The following is an 18,186-nucleotide window of genomic DNA, read 5'->3' on the forward strand; positions in this document are numbered from 1 at the left end:
ACAGAAGATTTCATGCAGCTCAGTGACGATGATCTCTTTGCAGCATTTTAGGACTTCAGCAGGGATGCTGTCTTTTCCAGGTGCCTTGCCAAAGGCAAGGGAGTCCAGGGCCACGTGAAGTTCTTCTAGGGTTGGTTCACTGTCAAGCTCTTCCAGCACAGGCAGGCACTCAATGTTGTTCAGTGCTTCTTCAGTGACTACATTTTCTCTGGAATATAGCTCAGAGTAGTGCTGCACCCAGCGTTCCATCTGCTGCGCCCGATCCTGGATGACCTCGCCTGTGGCAGACTTCAGAGGGGCAATTTTCTTCTGTGTTGGACCTAGGGCCTGCTTGATACCATCATACATCCCCTTGATGTTGCCCGTGTCAGCTGCTATCTGTATCTCGGAACAGAGCTGGAGCCAGTAGTCGTTAGCACATCTCCTGGCAGTCTGTTGGACTTTGCTGCGAGCAATTCGGAGGACCTGCAGGTTGCGCTCACTGGGACAGACCTTGTATGCTGCTTGAGCTCTCCTCTTTTCCTCAATGACTGGTGTCAACTCCTCAGAGTGGGCTTCAAACCAGTCTGCCGCCTTGTTGGTCTTCTTGCCGAATATGGACAAGGCGGTGTTGTAAACGGTATTCTTGAAATGTTCCCATCTGTTGGATGCGTTTGCGTCGGCCGGGCCTGGAAGAGATTCCTCAAGCGCTTGTGCAAATTCCTCCACTTTTCTCTGATCCCGGGTCTTGCTGGTATCAATGCGAGGTCTTCCTTCCTTTTTCGTGTGATACAGTCGCTTTGTTTGCAGTTTCACTCTGCTGCACACCAGGGAGTGGTCAGTGTCGCAGGCAGCACCATGATAACTGCGTGTGATCTTGATGCTGGGAAGGCTGGAGCGTCTGGTGAGGATCAGGTCGAGCTGGTGCCAGTGCTTTGATCTTGGATGTCTCCAAGAGACTCTATGTTGGGGCTTTGTGTTGAAGAACGTGTTGCTGACACAGAGACCGTGATGACAGCAAAACTCTAGCAGGCGTTGGCCATTTTCGTTCATCCTCCCAGTGCCAAACTGACCTAAGCAAGTGGGCCATGAACTGTTATCAGCACCAACTCTAGCATTGAAATCGCCGAGGATGAACAATGGCTCTTTTACAGGGATTTTCTTGACAGTGGTGGCCAGGTCATCATAGAATTTGTCTTTGGCTTCCGCTGGAGACGACAGAGTCGGTGCATAAGCACTGATGAGAGTGATAGGTCCTGCTGATGACTGGAGCTGCAGGGACAAAATTCTTTCACTTCCCACAGTAGGTGGGATGATGGATTTCAGCAGGGTATTTCTGACCGCAAAGCCAACGCCATGTTCCCTGGTTTCGTTTGGTGGTTTTCCCTGCCAGAAAAATGAGAAATTTCTCTCCTTGACAGATCCGGAATCTGGCAGCCTCGTCTCTTGAAGGGCGACGATGTCCATCTGCAGTCTGCTCAGCTCCATGTCGATGACAGCTGTTTTGCGTGCGTCGTCTATTTCTTGCAGGTCATCAGAGAAGCCAGGTGTCATTGTCCTAACGTTCCAGGTGCCCAGCTTTAGGGCAGTAGTTTTCTGTTTTCTGTTGCATGGTGCAGAGTTGTCGATCCGCTTGTCGGTTTTCACCCTAAACCCCACGCACCCCATGAGGTTAACGGACCGTGGCGAGGCAACACCTTACTGGCTGGGGACTGCCCAGCTTAAGGCGGGCGGTAGCTGCCCAATGAGATGCAATGATCTCTCCCACCGTCGGAAGCAGCCCCTGGCGTCATGCTCTACGCCAATCGAGCAAAGACTTATAACCGGTAAACTGCTGCTTCCCGTGTTGTGCCGACGCCGTATGGCGAAGTTGGAGTGTCCTCTCCAGTGCGCGAAGCCTGGGTAAAGAAGGTATGGAGGATAGGCTGTTACCCATGCAGCAAATCCCCCCTCTCCACGTCGCTGGAATGGTCCAATGGAAAGGCAGAAGCCAATACGGTTGGTTCCAGCGGCGTCGCAGGAGTTGCCAGAACGTGACTGTGTTCAGCCATGAACTGCCTAAGGGACTCCGGCTCCTGATTTTGCCTCGAGGTTGACTCCTGAAGCCTTTTCCAGAACTGGATGTAGCCACAAGGCAGTGGAGGTTTGAGGTCAGAGTTTCCTTCTCTTAGATGAGCTGCCTTCCTAGGCTGACGAGTTCCATCTACCCGGTGGCTGTTTAGTCGCCTCTTACGACAAGTACAGCCAAACTGAGGGCCTATTCTTAGCCCCAGCCCCCAGGGGAAACTGCACACTAATCTCAATGTAACAGCAGAAATCACATAATGCTTTGAGGCAGAAATACAGCCTCTAATGTACAAGCAGAAAAGGTTTAAAACTGAGACTTACCAAGGGGCACCATATATTCGAAATCCTTTCACTGTTACTTCTGAATCTTGCAGGTAAATACTGTTTGTCAGAAGTGACTGAACATTGTCAAAGTCCTCTGGTTTCAATTTGGACACTGAGGGAAAGCGGTAGTAATCCTGTTTAACAAGGTCTGCCATGAATTCTTTATCAAATGTCAGTTCATGATTCCCAGCAATCACTATTTTACATTCATACGGCAGGTTTCCTGAAACAACAACAAAGCATTTAATTAGCACACTTGGGTCCCACATCAAAATATCCCACATTTCAGGGCACCCTGGATATATCTGCAGTCCTCTGTGAAGCAAAAGCTATTACTGCCAGTTTGTGCAACCATGTATTGTCACTCAGCAAAAAAATGTGCCAAGGAAAGGCACATGAAGTGACATTTTTAAAAGGTGTCCAAGGAATTAAACCAGTCCCTTCAGATAATTTAATGTGGATGAATCATAATGTGACATCATTTGATCACTCTGTTGTACTCAAGCTCCAAGTCCACATACACTTACATGCCAGTAAGCAATAGGTTTACTTCTGAGTAAGCATGCATAAGATTGCACTGACAATCAAGGCGTTTAAGAGCAGTAAAGGGGTGAAGATCTTCCATTACTTTGCATGTTTATCTACTGGAGATTATGGTTATGGCAGCAGCCAAGTTTTCCTGCTTAATTTACACCGAAGATGTTTTATAATCTGTTATTTCATGCCTACTGAGGTTCTGGCTATATATAAATCTCCAAAAGAGATGGTTAAGTCAATAAGCACGTTTCACACCCATCTCCCACAAGGACCTTTTCCTCAAAATGAAAAATATCTTGTTTCTCTTGATCTTTCTATATAATAGAAATAAACTGGGCTTTTAAGCAATTAACATTTTTTAAATGAAAAAACATTCGACAACTTCTTCATGACTACTTCTGAAATACTAGGCCTGCACTTTCTCTTGTATGCTAAAGTGTGACTATGTTGAATTTTGTCCACAAACATTGTCAGAGACAAAGGGAAGGTTTAGGAAGCAGGCAAAAGTTTAATGACCTATGGACTAGTTCTAAAAGGGTCTTATGCAGTTGGAACAAGCATTCCAGTGGCACAAGGCCCCTTATGGCTGTCACAAAACAATATGCCATTCAGTCTAGCCTGGCCACCACTACAAGTGGCAAGCAATTGGGTCTCAGCACCAAGCAGCCAAAGGAGATTTGCTGATGGTAGTAAGTCAGATCAGGGAGTAGATTGGCAGCAAGGAAGAGGAAGAAATGGTATGCAGATAATGAGCCACATAGCGAAAACTAGCATTTTATACAGTAAACACCTAAAATTATATGCATGCATAGTCAACTTATACACATGCACTCTTACTTGTACAAGTGATTATTGGTCATCTAAGTGCTTAATTGGTTTCTGGTCCAACCCTAGGTCATCACATTTTGCTTACTATTGGTACGCAGTCAAAACTGTGATCTCTAGATCTCTTCCACCAACAGATATAGATTTACTCTAAATTTTAGGTGTCCATCTGTGAAACTGGAGTGATAGTCAGCTCCTTCAAAACACTGTTATAAGATTCCAATTCACACTTATTTTGCAGCCCTTGCAAACCAAGATCTCTGCATCAGTTATTGAAAGTTTTTCTTGAAACCTGATTATTTGCTAAAGCAAAAACAAGAATCATAATATCACATTCTGGTAAGAACTGAGGCTGCAATCCTATGGACACTTTCCTGGGAGCAAGCCCCACTGAACACAATAGGATTCACTTCTGAGTAGATATGCACAGAATTGCAGTTTAAGTCCCTGTTAAATCCATTGTACCTTCAGGTCTGAAAGAGAAGTAATGGATGAATATGATGTCATATTACATAGATCAGTAATCATATTTTGAGACAAAATTTGTTTTTGAAGAGTTGGGTTGGAGATAATACTACAAAATGGAGATTTCATGTTCACTCCTCATAGGTTTCTACATTATGAGTCAGAGATATAATCAAGGCGAGTGTATCTACTGTTTTTCGTTTAATTTAAGGTTTAAAGAACTTTCCACAACCTCACCTAATTCTTGACATTTTTTATTGTTGACTTCAGAGCAAATGATTCTGAAGGAGGTATTTTAATTATGAACATGTGATTGCTTGAGATATCCCCAAGTTTAGTCAGGGTACAGAATGAGAAATCTTGGCACTTGGCATCTCTCTACACACTGATACAAAGATACGTATCAGTTTAACTTTCCATAATCATAAGTTCATTCACTTGCAGTCATACATTTAAGAAAGGAAATGAAACTGATGGAAGATCTCCACCCCCTTTCATGAACAATTATGTGTGAACAGTTATGTTCTTGAACCATTTTAAAAGGTTTATTAAGCCACTATAGCTATTTAGTGTGGAACTGTAACATACAGAGAGTGAAATAACTTCTTCTGAACAATTTCAACAATGATATACAGTGTGCGAATGAGCAATGTATGACTATGTTTCTTTATAAGCATAACACTTCCTTCATTGTTCTTGATGGATGTATATTCCACCTCTGATTATTCATGGAACGAATGCTTTCATAATGTTGCATAGGCCTGATGGGAAAAGCTGACCTGGTACTGTAGTTTCAATTTCTTTTTCCTTTTCTAGGATAAGCCAAAGGAAACAAAATCCGTATTTCTTGCTCATTAAAGATGAAGCAGTCAAACAAACAGCATAGTTCTCTTCAAAGCAGCCTCACAAAAAAAAAAAGAGTGAAAATGCTTTGTTCACTAATCTCCACCCCTTTCATGAATGTGTCTCTAGAACTACTGTAGTTTCAAGAGTAAAGTGTATACAGGTATAACCTAATTATCCACGGATTTTTTTTACCTGCGGTTTTATCTCAACTTGATGAGAAGGGCCCTTTAAATCAAAGGAAAAGATGTTTAACAATAGCCTCATTAATAGGAGAGAGGGCAGCCAGTAGATAATCCATCAATCATTCTCTCTCCAGGCACTTAGAGCAGCTTTTCCCAGGCAAGCAAGCCCTTCCTTCCCCCTGAGCATGTGAAAGAAGGCAGTGATTATCACCTCCTCCATTCTTTCCCTGTGCTGGGGTCACTGCCTCGAACTGAAGCCTTTCTAAGAACCTGGAGAGAGACTGATTGCCTCTGTGTGCTTTACAAAAGGTCAGTGAGGCTGTTAACCTTTTTTTAAAAACTGAGCAAAACGACACTGTTTTTTAAATGGATTTGCTTTAGATTTATATAGCAAAATTAATAAATTGTTTCCTGTCCCAAAAAGGTGGACAATCTCAAAAAAAAGATGTAAACAAGAAACTGCTGGAATTTATAGAAAAGGGACAGTTGTTCTTCCTGCTCAATGTAAAAGAACCACCATTTAAAAGACATCTTACATCAATTAAGTGATGCAATTTATGGAATAAGTTCTCTGATACAATTTCAGCACAATCCTATGCATGTCTACTCAGAAGTCAGCCTCATTGTGTTCAGTGGGGTTTACTTCCAAAAAAGTGTGCATAGGACTGCAGTCCAAATTGTTTAAGTTGGTATGGTCTTTTGTTGGCGCTGGTACACTTCAGAAGGCTAATTTAGTATTTATAAAGAGTTGTATTCATTGGGTTAAAAATGTTTAACTACTCTTTTGTTAATCTTTTAAAACTGACTTCCTTGAGGCACAATGTAGCACAAACTCTAGACAGGGCAACAGATTTAGCAATCAGTTAAAATTTGAATAAAAAGACCAATGGCTGCAATATAAATGAAAGCAACAAAAAACCAATCATATACAAATTTTGGAATCATATTTGCAAGCCAATTGTACTAAAACCAAATTACTTGTATGAATTAAAAGAAAAACAAATTCTGTAGAATTTTGTACTGCAATCCTAAGTAAGAGGGGGCTGCCCAATCCTGAGCTCTCATAGCACGAGGCTATGGCAGCACCAGTAACGGCTGCTGCCGCATCCTGCACACCAACAGCAGCCACGGGTGGCACCTTGGGAGAAGGGGACTTTTGTCCCCTTCTCCTGGATAAGGCAAGTAGCCCCACAATGGAGTACTCGAGCATTCCTGTCTGGCGCCGAGTCCCACACAAATGCTCTGGAACCAGTTGAGCAGAGCTCCACCGGACCTGCCTCCCTCCCTCCCTGCTCCCTACCCTGGCACGCCTCCCTCCCACCCTTTCCCTACCTCCCGCCTACACTTCCTCCCCAGAACACCTCCTCCCCGCCTCCGCTTTCCTCTCCACAACCTGGTGGTAAGCTTCGCAAACATGCCTTATGGCACATTTGTGACAGTCCGTGCCAGAGGTGAGCCGGTGCGTTGAGCCCAGGATTGGGCCCTAAATCCAACAGAATTAACTGGAACTAAATTCTAATTTGGTAAATTGAACTCCCACCCCTCCCCAATCTCTGAAACATAAACAACTACAGAGAATCACCGACTGATTGCAATCATACTTACTGGGAGCATTAAGTACTTCTACAGGGAAGAACCACTGCAAGAGCTCACGTGTCTCATCATTGATAAATATATGGAAACGAAAATTATCCAAAGATAGGTAATGAAGACAAAAATGAAGTTCAAAAGTATTACCAGCAAGGATGGTGGTGAAGGAAAGTCATAAATATTCACACAGACAGAGTTCATATTACTAGATTTAATAAAGCTAATTTATTGAGATTGTGTACATGTAACACTGCAGCCAATGAGTCTCTCTTACTATCTAGGAATAGGACTCTCGAGGTATTCTCTTGAATCTTATGGCATCTCCAGAGGTTAGCGAGGAATACAAGGTTCTACTGGCCTAACATCCTATATTTCATTAAAAAGAAGGGTCACTATTCCTTGAATTGTCTCTCCTCTCCCAGTAACGACAATTAATCATTTAACTGGCCGTTACACCACTGGAACACATATTCCAGCAGCATAATATACTTTCCGGCTGTTGCAAACATGACAATGCTAGAGAGTATGACACGGCCACAGCTGGAAGTGGTGGTCCACATGGTAATAAGCAACCACAGATGCCCACTACCTCGGGGAAGACCATGAAGGGGTTAGGAGAGAGGCGGGGAGGGGTGGAATGGGGTGAGCAAAACAGGGAGATGAAGACCAGCGCAAAACCAACCAAATGACAATCCAAACTATCACACTTTGGGATGTGCCCATTATTTCTGTAAATATTTGAATATAGTTGCTTCACCCAAAAGCAGGAGTGTTTTGTCAAACAGTAAGCTATCAGCAAGGCCTTTTCCTTGTTTTTAATCTTACAGTATTGGCAACCTTCAGTCTCAAAAGACTATGGTATCGCGCTTTGAAAGGTGGTTCTGGCACAGCGTCTAGTGTGGCTGAAAAGGCCGATTCGGGAGTGACAATCCCTTCCACACTGGGAGCAAGTGCAGTCTGTCCCTGGCCTGTCTCCCTGGCTATGGGCCTTCCTTCTTTGCCTCTTAGCCTCAGACTGTTGGCCAAGTGTCTCTTCAAACTGGGAAAGGCCATGTTGCACAGCCTGCCTCCAAGCGGGCCGCTCAGAGGCCAGGGTTTCCCACTTGTTGAGGTCCACTCCTAAGGCCTTCAGATCCCTCTTGCAGATGTCCTTGTATCGCAGCTGTGGTCTACCTGTAGGGCGCTTTCCTTGCACGAGTTCTCCATAGAGGAGATCCTTTGGGATCCGGCCATCATCCATTCTCACGACATGACCGAGACAACGCAGGCGTCTCTGTTTCAGTAGTGCATACATGCTAGGGATTCCAGCTTGTTACAGGACTGTGTTGTTTGGAACTTTGTCCTGCCAGGTGATGCCTAGGATGCGTCAGAGGCAGCACATGTGGAAAGCGTTCAGTTTCCTCTCCTGTTGTGAGTGAAGAGTCCATGACTCGCTGCAGTACAGAAGTGTACTCAGGACGCAAGCTCTGTAGACCTGGATCTTGGTATGATCCGTCAGCTTCTTGTTGGACCAGACTCTCTTTGTGAGTCTGGAAAACGTGGTAGCTGCTTTACCGATGCGCTTGTTTAGCTCGGTATCGAGAGAATGTGTGTCGGAGATCGTTGAGCCAAGGTACACAAAGTCATGGACAACCTCCAGTTCATGCTCAGAGATTGTAATGCAGGGAGGTGAGTCCACATCCTGAACAATGACCTGTGTTTTCTTCAGGCTGATTGTCAGTCCAAAATCTTGGCAGGCCTTGCTAAAACGATCCATGAGCTGCTGGAGATCTTTGGCAGAGTGGGTAGTGACAGCTGCATCGTCGGCAAAGAGGAAGTCACGCAGACATTTCAGCTGGACTTTGGATTTTGCTCTCAGTCTGGAGAGGTTGAAGAGCTTTTCAACTATTCCTTGACTATTAGCTTTTCAACTATTCCTATTCAACTATTCTATTTTCAACTATTCCTTGTACATCTTACAGTACCCAGCACAATATTAGGCAATTGCCAAGAGCTTATCGTAACCAAGAAGTACGAACAAAACACCTGTGCAGATGCTCTGATGTGCACAAGATGTTCTTGAGATTTGCTTGATGCAGCAATTAAGAGCCTGAACCACAAATCAGGATTTCCCCAATTCAAACCTCAACTCATTTCTAAAATGAATATTAGATGGCCTTAGGATGGCCACTATATCCCAACCTTAGCTACAATATGGGGTTAATAATGCTGATAGAGCAGTCATATACTGTGTTTACCCAGAAGTAAAAGTATTTATTTTAAAATCGTTTTATCTCACTTTTCCAAGGCTCAGAGTACAACATAATAAAACTTAGTTTAAAATAATTAAAAATAAAATATATAATATACAATACAAACAACAGGTAGTGTTAAAACAAGCTACACCAATATCATAAGAGTGAAATAAAACAGTAAGATCCCACTATGATCAATGGTAAGTACATAGAGGATCGAAACCTTACTTATGTTATAAGTCTACTGCAAGGATTATATGAAAACAGGTGGAGTGTTCTGCACACTCAGAAGGGGCTACAAGGTGCTAAGAATTTTTAAGATCATCCCCCATGCATTTTAGTGAAGGAGGCAATCTGCACTTTGTGAACATGGAGTTGTCCCTCCAATGAACTAGGGCAGTGGTTCTCAAACTCTCTGGGAGAGTTTGAGAGCCACTAAGTACTTGCATGGGCGGGGGGAGGCAGCGGGGGTGGGGGAGGCAGCGGCGCGATCCCCAGGATCACGCTGCCCAGGGGGGCTGCAGGGGCTTGAGTGCACTTACCCAAGCCTCCTGCAGCCTCCCCAGGCTGCGGGGAGCCAGGCACGACCTGCAGCAGGGTTTCCTGCAGCAGTGAAAGTAAATGTGGAGCAATCACACCCTGCCTCCACTAAAGCGGAAGTGAAGCGCGATCGCTCCGCATCCACTTTCACTGCTGTGGGGAGCTCTGCTGTAGGTTGCGCTGGGCTCCCCACAGCCTGGGGAGGCTGCAGGAGGCTTGGGTTAGTGCATCCAAGCCCCTGCAGCGCCCCTGGGTGGCGCGATCCTGGGGGTTGCGCTGCTGCCTCCTCCCTGCCTCCAGGCTGCCCCCCGACCCTTAAGGGGGCAGAGGCCAGGGCTCACAGGCTGGGGCATCGCGACGCCCCAGTTTGAAAAGCCCTGAATTAAGGAATCCTACTCCTGTAAGAGCTCATGTGTACATGAGAGCAACTGCTAGGAACTAAATGTTACATCTTTTTGACACAAATTCAATAGCTTTTTCTTTGACTCAGGGGTCAATCCTAAACTCACCCAGCACCGGCGCTGACTGCTGTAAATGCACCATAATGCACATTCATGGCACTCGGTGAATAGGGAGCACTGGTGCAGGGCCCATGCCAGTTGGCAGGAAGAGGATGCACCACGGTGGTAAGTGAAACCACCGGGTGGCTGTGCGGCCTCTGGGGGGACATGGGAAAGACAGGACAAGGGCAGAGCAGGGACAGGGATCGGGGTAGGACGAGCAGGGTTCAGCCAGAAGCCTGACACAGGGTATCTCAAGTCTGTGCCAGTAAAATAGCCAGCACAGACTTGAGAAGCCCCACTTGAGAAGCCCCATGGCAGAGGGGGATGAAAGTCTGCTTCCCCTGAGGAGATTTCCAACAGCTTCTCCAGTGCTCACTGGATACAGCAGTAACTACTCTGGAGCCGCTGCTCCAGCGGGCACCGGGAAGTTTAGGATTGGGCTGTTAGTAAGGTTTTTTTTCTTCTTGATATCCTTAGCACTCAATAGACTTTGATGAAAGTGAGTATTTTTAATGATTCTAATCTGTAGCATGATTCACCTTAGATTATTTTCGCAATATGACAAAATTAGAAATATCACCTAAAGTGTCCATAACTCTTATTCTGATAAAAAGTGAGCAACTCAAAAGTGAAGTTAACCCCCTTCTCTCTCTCTCTCTCTCTCTCTCTCTCACACACACACACACACACACACACACACACACACACAGAATGCTAAAAGCTAAGTATTCCTTTAAAAGTATTGAGTAAACCTTTCTGTTGAACATCACTTGCTACTGCTTCAACCACATGCAAAACAACCTTTCAAATAGCAATATCTGATTTGGGAGGAGGCTGAAAGGATATTCAAGAAGCATATGGAAAATCCATCAAGATTTTGGCAGAAGAGCAAAAGGTTGAACTGTTTTGCTTTTATGCAAGGAAAACACTAGGCTACAGCACAGGGAGAAGCGAAGGCCGAGACCTACGGAGTCCTGCAATAAATCTAAAGCTCACACACAAAAGCTCTCCTTTGTTGAAAATGTTGTTAGCCACAACAAAACACAAATGATACGTAAGAGCAAGCTCTGCCTCTGACCTTTCACTCTGTAACCGTCAGGCTTCATTAATTTTCACAAGCCCTGACAGCTCTAGCGTTAATACTCACGCTTGCTGATCGAGCCACACAGCAGGTTCAGACTGCTACCTTCTCCTCTGAAACTCATGCATTAGGGTTCCTTCCATGCTGGCAATGGAAAACCAAGTCTAAGAAACATTAAACACAAAAAACTACGTTATAATAATGCCAAGGTTGAGCCATAAACCCTGGGGGAGGGACACTAATGGAACCCCATCTAATCCTGAAGACCAGTGGGTGACAAAACACATGGATCTCCATGAGAGTTCACAACATCAGGAGACATTGGTTAATCTACGTGGTCCCTAATCCACAGAGCGCAAGTCACTCCCAAACAAATGGCTTACAACAGTATACATACCTGTCCAATGGCAGGCTCATTTAAAACCTGAACAACTTAATATCACCAACTGGAACAGAAGACTTGAAAATGTAGGAGCTTTGAAGCTCAAGTAGTTATGAAGGGAATTCCTTGCATCTGTGCATTTATGTCTCAACCATAACATTATTCTAATGTAACTGTTTGTGATTAATAACCTTTGTACTTTGTTAAATGAAGCCGATTGTGACTCTCTAGTAGATTCCCACAATAACTTTTCACTAGAGATAAGAGTTCAATCCTATCCAATTTTCCAGCACCAATGAAGCCACAGTGCAACCCCAAGGTAAAGGAACAAATGTTCCCTTACCTTGAGAAGGCCTCCCTGACTGCACTGCAGAATACAGCACATGTCCCAATGGCACAGCTGCATCAGTGCTGAAAGCTGGATAGGACTGGTTAGTGCTCAAATTATATCCCAATTCAGATGACCAATGATCTCTGAGCAAAATACACACTTCAAAATCTAGGATTATTGTATCAGTCACTGAATAGTTTTTCTTGATTTAAAAAAATAAAGTGAAAAAGTATACAAATTATTATACCTCTATTTGAAAAAAAGCACAAAGCAAACATCTCTACTGCAGGAGAAACCTATATTTTGAAAAAGTTTTCTTCTAAATCAATGCATCAAAGATAAACACTGAAGCCAAACATTACACTGGATCGTATTTTGATCAGTATAAAACTGTGTACCTGTCTGATGGGGCCACATAGGTCTGTCTAACAGCTAATGTAATCATTTTTGCAAATACTGCAGTCAGACACCGAGGGTTATCTAATAACAATACAGTAGATCAGTGTTTCTCACACGTTTAGCACCAGGACCCACTTTTTAGAATGAGAATCTGTCAGGACTCACTGGAAGTGATGTCATGACCAGAAGTGACATCATCAAGCAGGAAAATTTTTAGCAATCCTAAGCTGCAATGCTACCCACACTTACCAAGAAGTAAGTTCCATTTACTATCATTGATAAAAGAATATACATAGTAGCTTGTTAAAAGTGCAGGTCTGTAACATGTCCCTAAATGCAGTCACATACCATGACAGCATCAAATCTATTAAAAATAAAATATTGAAATGAATGGGGACCAACCTGAAATTGGCTCATGATCCACTTAGTGGGTCACAACCCACAGTTTGAGAAACACTACAGTAGATTTGAAGGATGACAGATGGTTCTGATACTGCACTAAGAACATAAGAACAGCCCCACTGGATCAGGCCATAGGCCCATCTAGTCCAGCTTCCTGTATCTCACAGCGGCCCACCAAATACCCCAGGGAGCACACCAGATAACAAGAGACCTCATCCTGGTGCCCTCCCTTGCATCTGGCATTCTGACATAACCCATTTCTAAAATCAGGAGGTTGCGCATACACATCATGGCTTGTACCCCATAATGGATTTTTCCTCCAGAAACTTGTCCAATCCCCTTTTAAAGGCGTCTAGGCTAGACGCCAGCACCACATCCTGTGGCAAGGAGTTCCACAGACCGACCACACGCTGAGTAAAGGAATATTTTCTTTTGTCTGTCCTAACCCGCCCAACACTCAATTTTAGTGGATGTCCCCTGGTTCTGGTATTATGTGAGAGTGTAAAGAGCATCTCCCTATCCACTCTGTCCATTCCCTGCATAATTTTGTATGTCTCAATCATGTCCCCCCTCAAGCGTCTCTTTTCTAGGCTGAAGAGGCCCAAACGCCGTAGCCTTTCCTCATAAGGAAGGTGCCCCAGCCCCATAATCATCTTAGTCGCTCTCTCTCAGTGACTATATTGTCACTGCTCTTTTTGTACACAACTTTTGTACACATTAACAGAACAATCCTAGACAGGCTTACTCAGAAGTAAGTCTAATTGTGTTCAGCGAGATTTATTCTCAGGAAAGTGTGTACAGGACTGTAGCCTTAATGTTGCTTTGATGATAAATTCAAATCTGAATCTATTACAAGAATCAGTTGAAACGAAATGGTTTCAGTTGAAACAAAATAAAATAGTTGAATAGTTTGACAGGTACTATATTTGGCAGCTAGTCCTTAATTACCAAAGGAGAATCTAGAATTAGTTACACAGGACAAAATCCTTAAAATAGTAGAAGAGCTCTGCTGAGCTTTCTCTGGATCCATAGCTTCAAGACAATGCAAAAAGATTGGACAAAAAGATTTATTGTGGCATAAGAGTCTACTTCATCAAATACATGGAAGACCAGAGATGGCAGATGCAAATACACACATAGGGAAAAAGTAGGGCCAAAAGGCCATGACCACAAGAGCTACAGTCTTTGATATTTCTATGCAAAGCTAAAATGAGTATCACTGATAGTTCATACAGGGAGCTTTTGGTGAAAACACCATCTATCTTAGCAAGGCAAAATGAACAGAGTTGCCCTACATTGATTCAGACCATTGATCCATCCAGTTTCAGTATTTTAGACATTGAATGGGAGCAGCTCTGCAAGGTTTTACATAGGAATTGTTCCCTGCCATACCTGGAGGTGGTGGGAATTAAATCTGGAGCCTTCTTGCAAAATATGAGCTACTACCAATGATCTTAGTGGGAATGCTTTAGCAGGAGGAAAAACCTTGAGTTTGCAGATAATGGACACTATCCCTTAGTATTAAACTGCAAAATAAGTCTGAGGACCTTGCAGCCCAACCCTACTTAAGTTCCCATTCTGCGATGCACCGGCATCAGCACAGGGTACACTACACCCCTGTCTGGAAAATGCTGGCTGCCAGACCTCATCATGGAGTAAGGAGATATTTGACCCCTTGCTCAGGGAAGCTCAAGCAGCCACAATGGAGCTAGTTGGGTCTACATCAGCAACATCGATGGTGCAAGCCTGTGTTGCCTCGTGTCAGCAGATCAGCCCAGGAAGGGGGACAAGAATGGCACATGCCAGTGCTGTTGATCCCACTCCTCCTAGGCCTGATATGCTCACCCCCTGCTCCCATCACCACCCTCCCCTCGCCCCCTTCCCCCCACCCCATTCCAGCTCACTATGCTCAGCATGGATCTTACCTTTCCTGGTACATGCTGCCCTTTGCACTGGTATGTGTGTGAAGGTTTTGGCCTTCCTGCCAGCAGACTCAACTGTCTGCTGTCTTGCCCTGCCAGCTGTCATAATGTGCTTTTGCAACAGTTTGCACCGGTGGTGCAGAGGCACTAGAGGATTGTGCCTTTAATATACATATAAAGCTCCCCTACCTACACAAACATCTTCATTCACATCAAAGAAGCAGGCTCTCAGTACAGAGAAAGGAACGTGTGCACCCAGCCAAACATTCCATTGAAGTGAATGAAGGAGGCTGCATAGGAAGAAGCTGCACATGTATTTTATCTCAGTGTGAATTTAAATGGTTCCATTAGTGAACCCTATATACTGAAAACTCCAGTGAAAATAATCTCACCCTTCCTACTGCCAACGGGCCTAAACAGAAACGGGTGCCTTGAATTTGATTAAAGTCAAATTGAAAAAGAACATTTTTGGTTAATATTATATTAGGCTAAAATATAGAAATGAAACCACGTACTTTCTAAATCTAATAAGAAAAGGCCATCTCAATTTCAAAACTTTCAAAGCACTTTCTACAAACGCATCACAGATCAATTTACATGGTACCTTTGCTGCTAAGCAAAACCAAATCACAAGTTTCAATTGGCTTAACTCATATTGGAAAGTGAGAGAGTAAATGCTTGGAAATGCAATTACTGCGAACAAACTCTATTTTCCTCACTCAGGAGGGAATTTCAGAGGACATTTTATTGCCATCGAATAATATTTCTAAAGGCATCAATACACAAATCTATTTCTTTGTAGAATCTTCAATCACTAGATAACGTAATCTCCAGATTTTGAACAGATTCTTCAGTAGTGGGTGTTACCTTGTACAAAGTCCAATTTAATCATTTTTACTTTGAAACTTCAGAAGACCTGAGACTATACAAAGAAACTTATGCAAACAGTCATAGAAATACTTCTAACACCACCTCTTCTTTGTTTCTGCAATTACAATTGTAATTGAAGGGTTTCTTTTTCTCAGGAAAAAAGGAAACAGAAACTTTATACAAAGAGAAAAGAAGGTCATTTTGTAGAGCAATTATTTTGTCTGTAATTAAGCTAATTATCATCTTCATGTTGGTGCCAGAGGATGGCCTTGAGATTTTCATTTATACTTTTGCCCCCCAAAGGCCTATGAATCCTGTTGTGAAGGATTTCAAAACTGGATTGCTTGAACAGATATCTGACTCGCATCATACCTTGCTCAAGCAAAATTTGCTTTGAAAACAGTGAGAATTTTGGACTGGATCAATAAAAAAAAAAAACAGATGGTATGATCCATCCAATGTAAAGCATGCCTCCATCCTATTGCTTTTAGAGGGAGAGAGTCAAGAATGTGATTTACTCTCCCACTGAAATCAAGAGGACTTTCAGGTGATTAAAATGGGCTGGATTGAGGCCAGAGGCTACTCAAACACAACCCTGTCTGTTTCTGTAAAGGAATAACTGAACTAACACAATGATTTACTGAGCTGTTTCAGGAAACTGGATGGCTGTTTCCAACCTTTGCCAAAATATTTAAGACAAAAATACATAAATTGGTGGCCTCTACATATAATTCATTAAGTAAATGAACTGAATTTTTTTCCCATTTCACTCAATATATTTTGGCTGTTTATTACTATTATTATTAAATATCATTGTTTCAAGTAAAAGAGTTACAGCCCAATCCTATCCCCCATCATCTTCTGCTCTGCGACTGTGCTTAGGGAGCACAAGCTGAATGCAATGGTCAGGGGTCAACTCCTGAAAAGTTGCTTATCAAAGCAGGTGCTAGACAAGCAATTACACCCATGGAAAGCAATGGGTCTACTTCTGAATAAATAAGGTTGCAATTCTGTGCAGCTGCACTTGCTCATAGTCATTCCTTGTTGCTCGTCTCTCTGCTGTGAATTGAATTGCACACTCCCAGTTATGTGTTATATGTAGAACCCCTGGCTTAACACACCAAGCACCTTAAAGGAGGATTTGATTAATGGTTCTCCTGCAGTGATTCCCAACCTTTTTTCACTTGCATACCCCTTGGCAGCCTATTTCCATAAATTGTACCCCTCATATTAGCAAAACGTTTGTAATTAATAATATAAGCCTTCATCTCCTCTATATGAAAACCCATACTTCATGTATTCGTCACAATATTTTTTTTATCTGTTTGAAGAACTAAGGGCTATGCTTCTTCACTGTTTTGCACAGAAGTGTCCTGAGAAATTCTTGGTGATTGACTGATCAATTTCAGCTTTTTGACTGAGCTGGTTTTCAATCACTGATTCTTACATGAATTGATGACCAAAAACTAGCTATTGGTGGGGCTTTCACAGCCAACTAGCCACCTCCCTTGCTGCCATGCTGGCCTTACAAGGCATTCTGGAGCACTACCTGCATTTTCTGCCATTATTCAATTCTTTTTCAAGTACCCCTAAGAACCTGTCAAATGCCCCTCGGGATACATGTACCCCAGGTTAGGAATCACTATTTTACTAGTATGCTGTTTACAGTGCACTTACTCTGATAGTGTTTACAAAAAGGTTGTGAAAACTAGAATTTAAAGTTAAAGAATAAAAATGTATCTCATGATCTTTTTCTATATTTTTTTTAAATAAGAGACTATACAGTTCTTAGGTAATAATTAATGACAGGTTATTTTTCAGGATCTGACCTTGGGTAAAATCAGGCAAAACTATAGTCACACCCCCTAAGTTTAACCCCCAACTTATCCGAGAATCATAGAAAATTCAATTAATTTTGGCTCAGAACCTGCCCTTGACGTGTCTGTGAGATCAACTTATAGGCGAGTATCTGCGGTAAGTGAAACTTCTGTTTACTGGTATGCCACCTGATCATAGCTGGGTCTCCTTAGAACCATACCAGCTATGTTGCTAATGTAAGTCTAACTAGAAGAAAGGGGCATGCTGGAAAAATGAGGATAGCATCCAGGTGCACATTGCTGCCAGCAGGACCCACCCCCTCCAGCTTCCTGCCCTCCCAACTCCACCAAACTGCCCAAGACCCACCCACCACTAGAACCTTACCTGCTCCAAGGTAGACTGGCTCTATAGGTGTTAGGCACACAGAGGCTCCGGCCATTTCTTCATTCTTCATTTCTTCTTTGATTAGCACAACAGCAGTGCAACAGTTGTGCCGCAATTAAAGAACTTATATCAGCAGATTGGAAGATCCATTGCTGTATGCCCTCTTTAGGATTAGGCCTTAAGGCACATATTTAATTCTCAAAGAAATAAACCCAGGTAATTTTGGGGCAGATAGGGGGCAGGAGGGGGTGGATCTCAATGGCAGCAGTGTCTGTGGAATCCTACAACCCCATCCTAGGCTTTACCCTTCCCTAGAATGCTCCTCAGAGCTACACCAGCAAATGAGTTGGCGTAAAGGGTCAATAGGAATGGGCAATATGGAATCTGCAGACATCCACCAATGTGTGCGAGCCACACTGGGTGACGCACAGGGAGATGATGCGCAGTGGTGACCAAAATCTCTAAAATCGTGGTTTGCAGAAATAATACCATCACATCATATCCG

The 18,186-nt window shown here is 43.3% G+C and overlaps 1 protein-coding gene across 6 annotated transcripts in view; it reads right to left on the minus strand.

The window, feature by feature from the left end:
• The window catches only part of MPPED2 (metallophosphoesterase domain containing 2), a 186,844-nt gene that overhangs the window by 83,301 nt on the left and 85,357 nt on the right, over positions 1-18,186 (minus strand). For all 6 annotated transcript variants that reach the window (XM_066626787.1, XM_066626780.1, XM_066626786.1 and 3 more), the window contains one exon: positions 2,368-2,593. In XM_066626787.1, coding sequence (XP_066482884.1) covers positions 2,368-2,593 — 226 coding nt within the window. The remainder of the gene's footprint in view (positions 1-2,367; positions 2,594-18,186) is intronic.

The sequence above is a fragment of the Tiliqua scincoides genome, chromosome 1 (assembly GCF_035046505.1).
Source record: "Tiliqua scincoides isolate rTilSci1 chromosome 1, rTilSci1.hap2, whole genome shotgun sequence".
In the NCBI taxonomy this organism is placed as follows: domain Eukaryota; kingdom Metazoa; phylum Chordata; class Lepidosauria; order Squamata; family Scincidae; genus Tiliqua; species Tiliqua scincoides.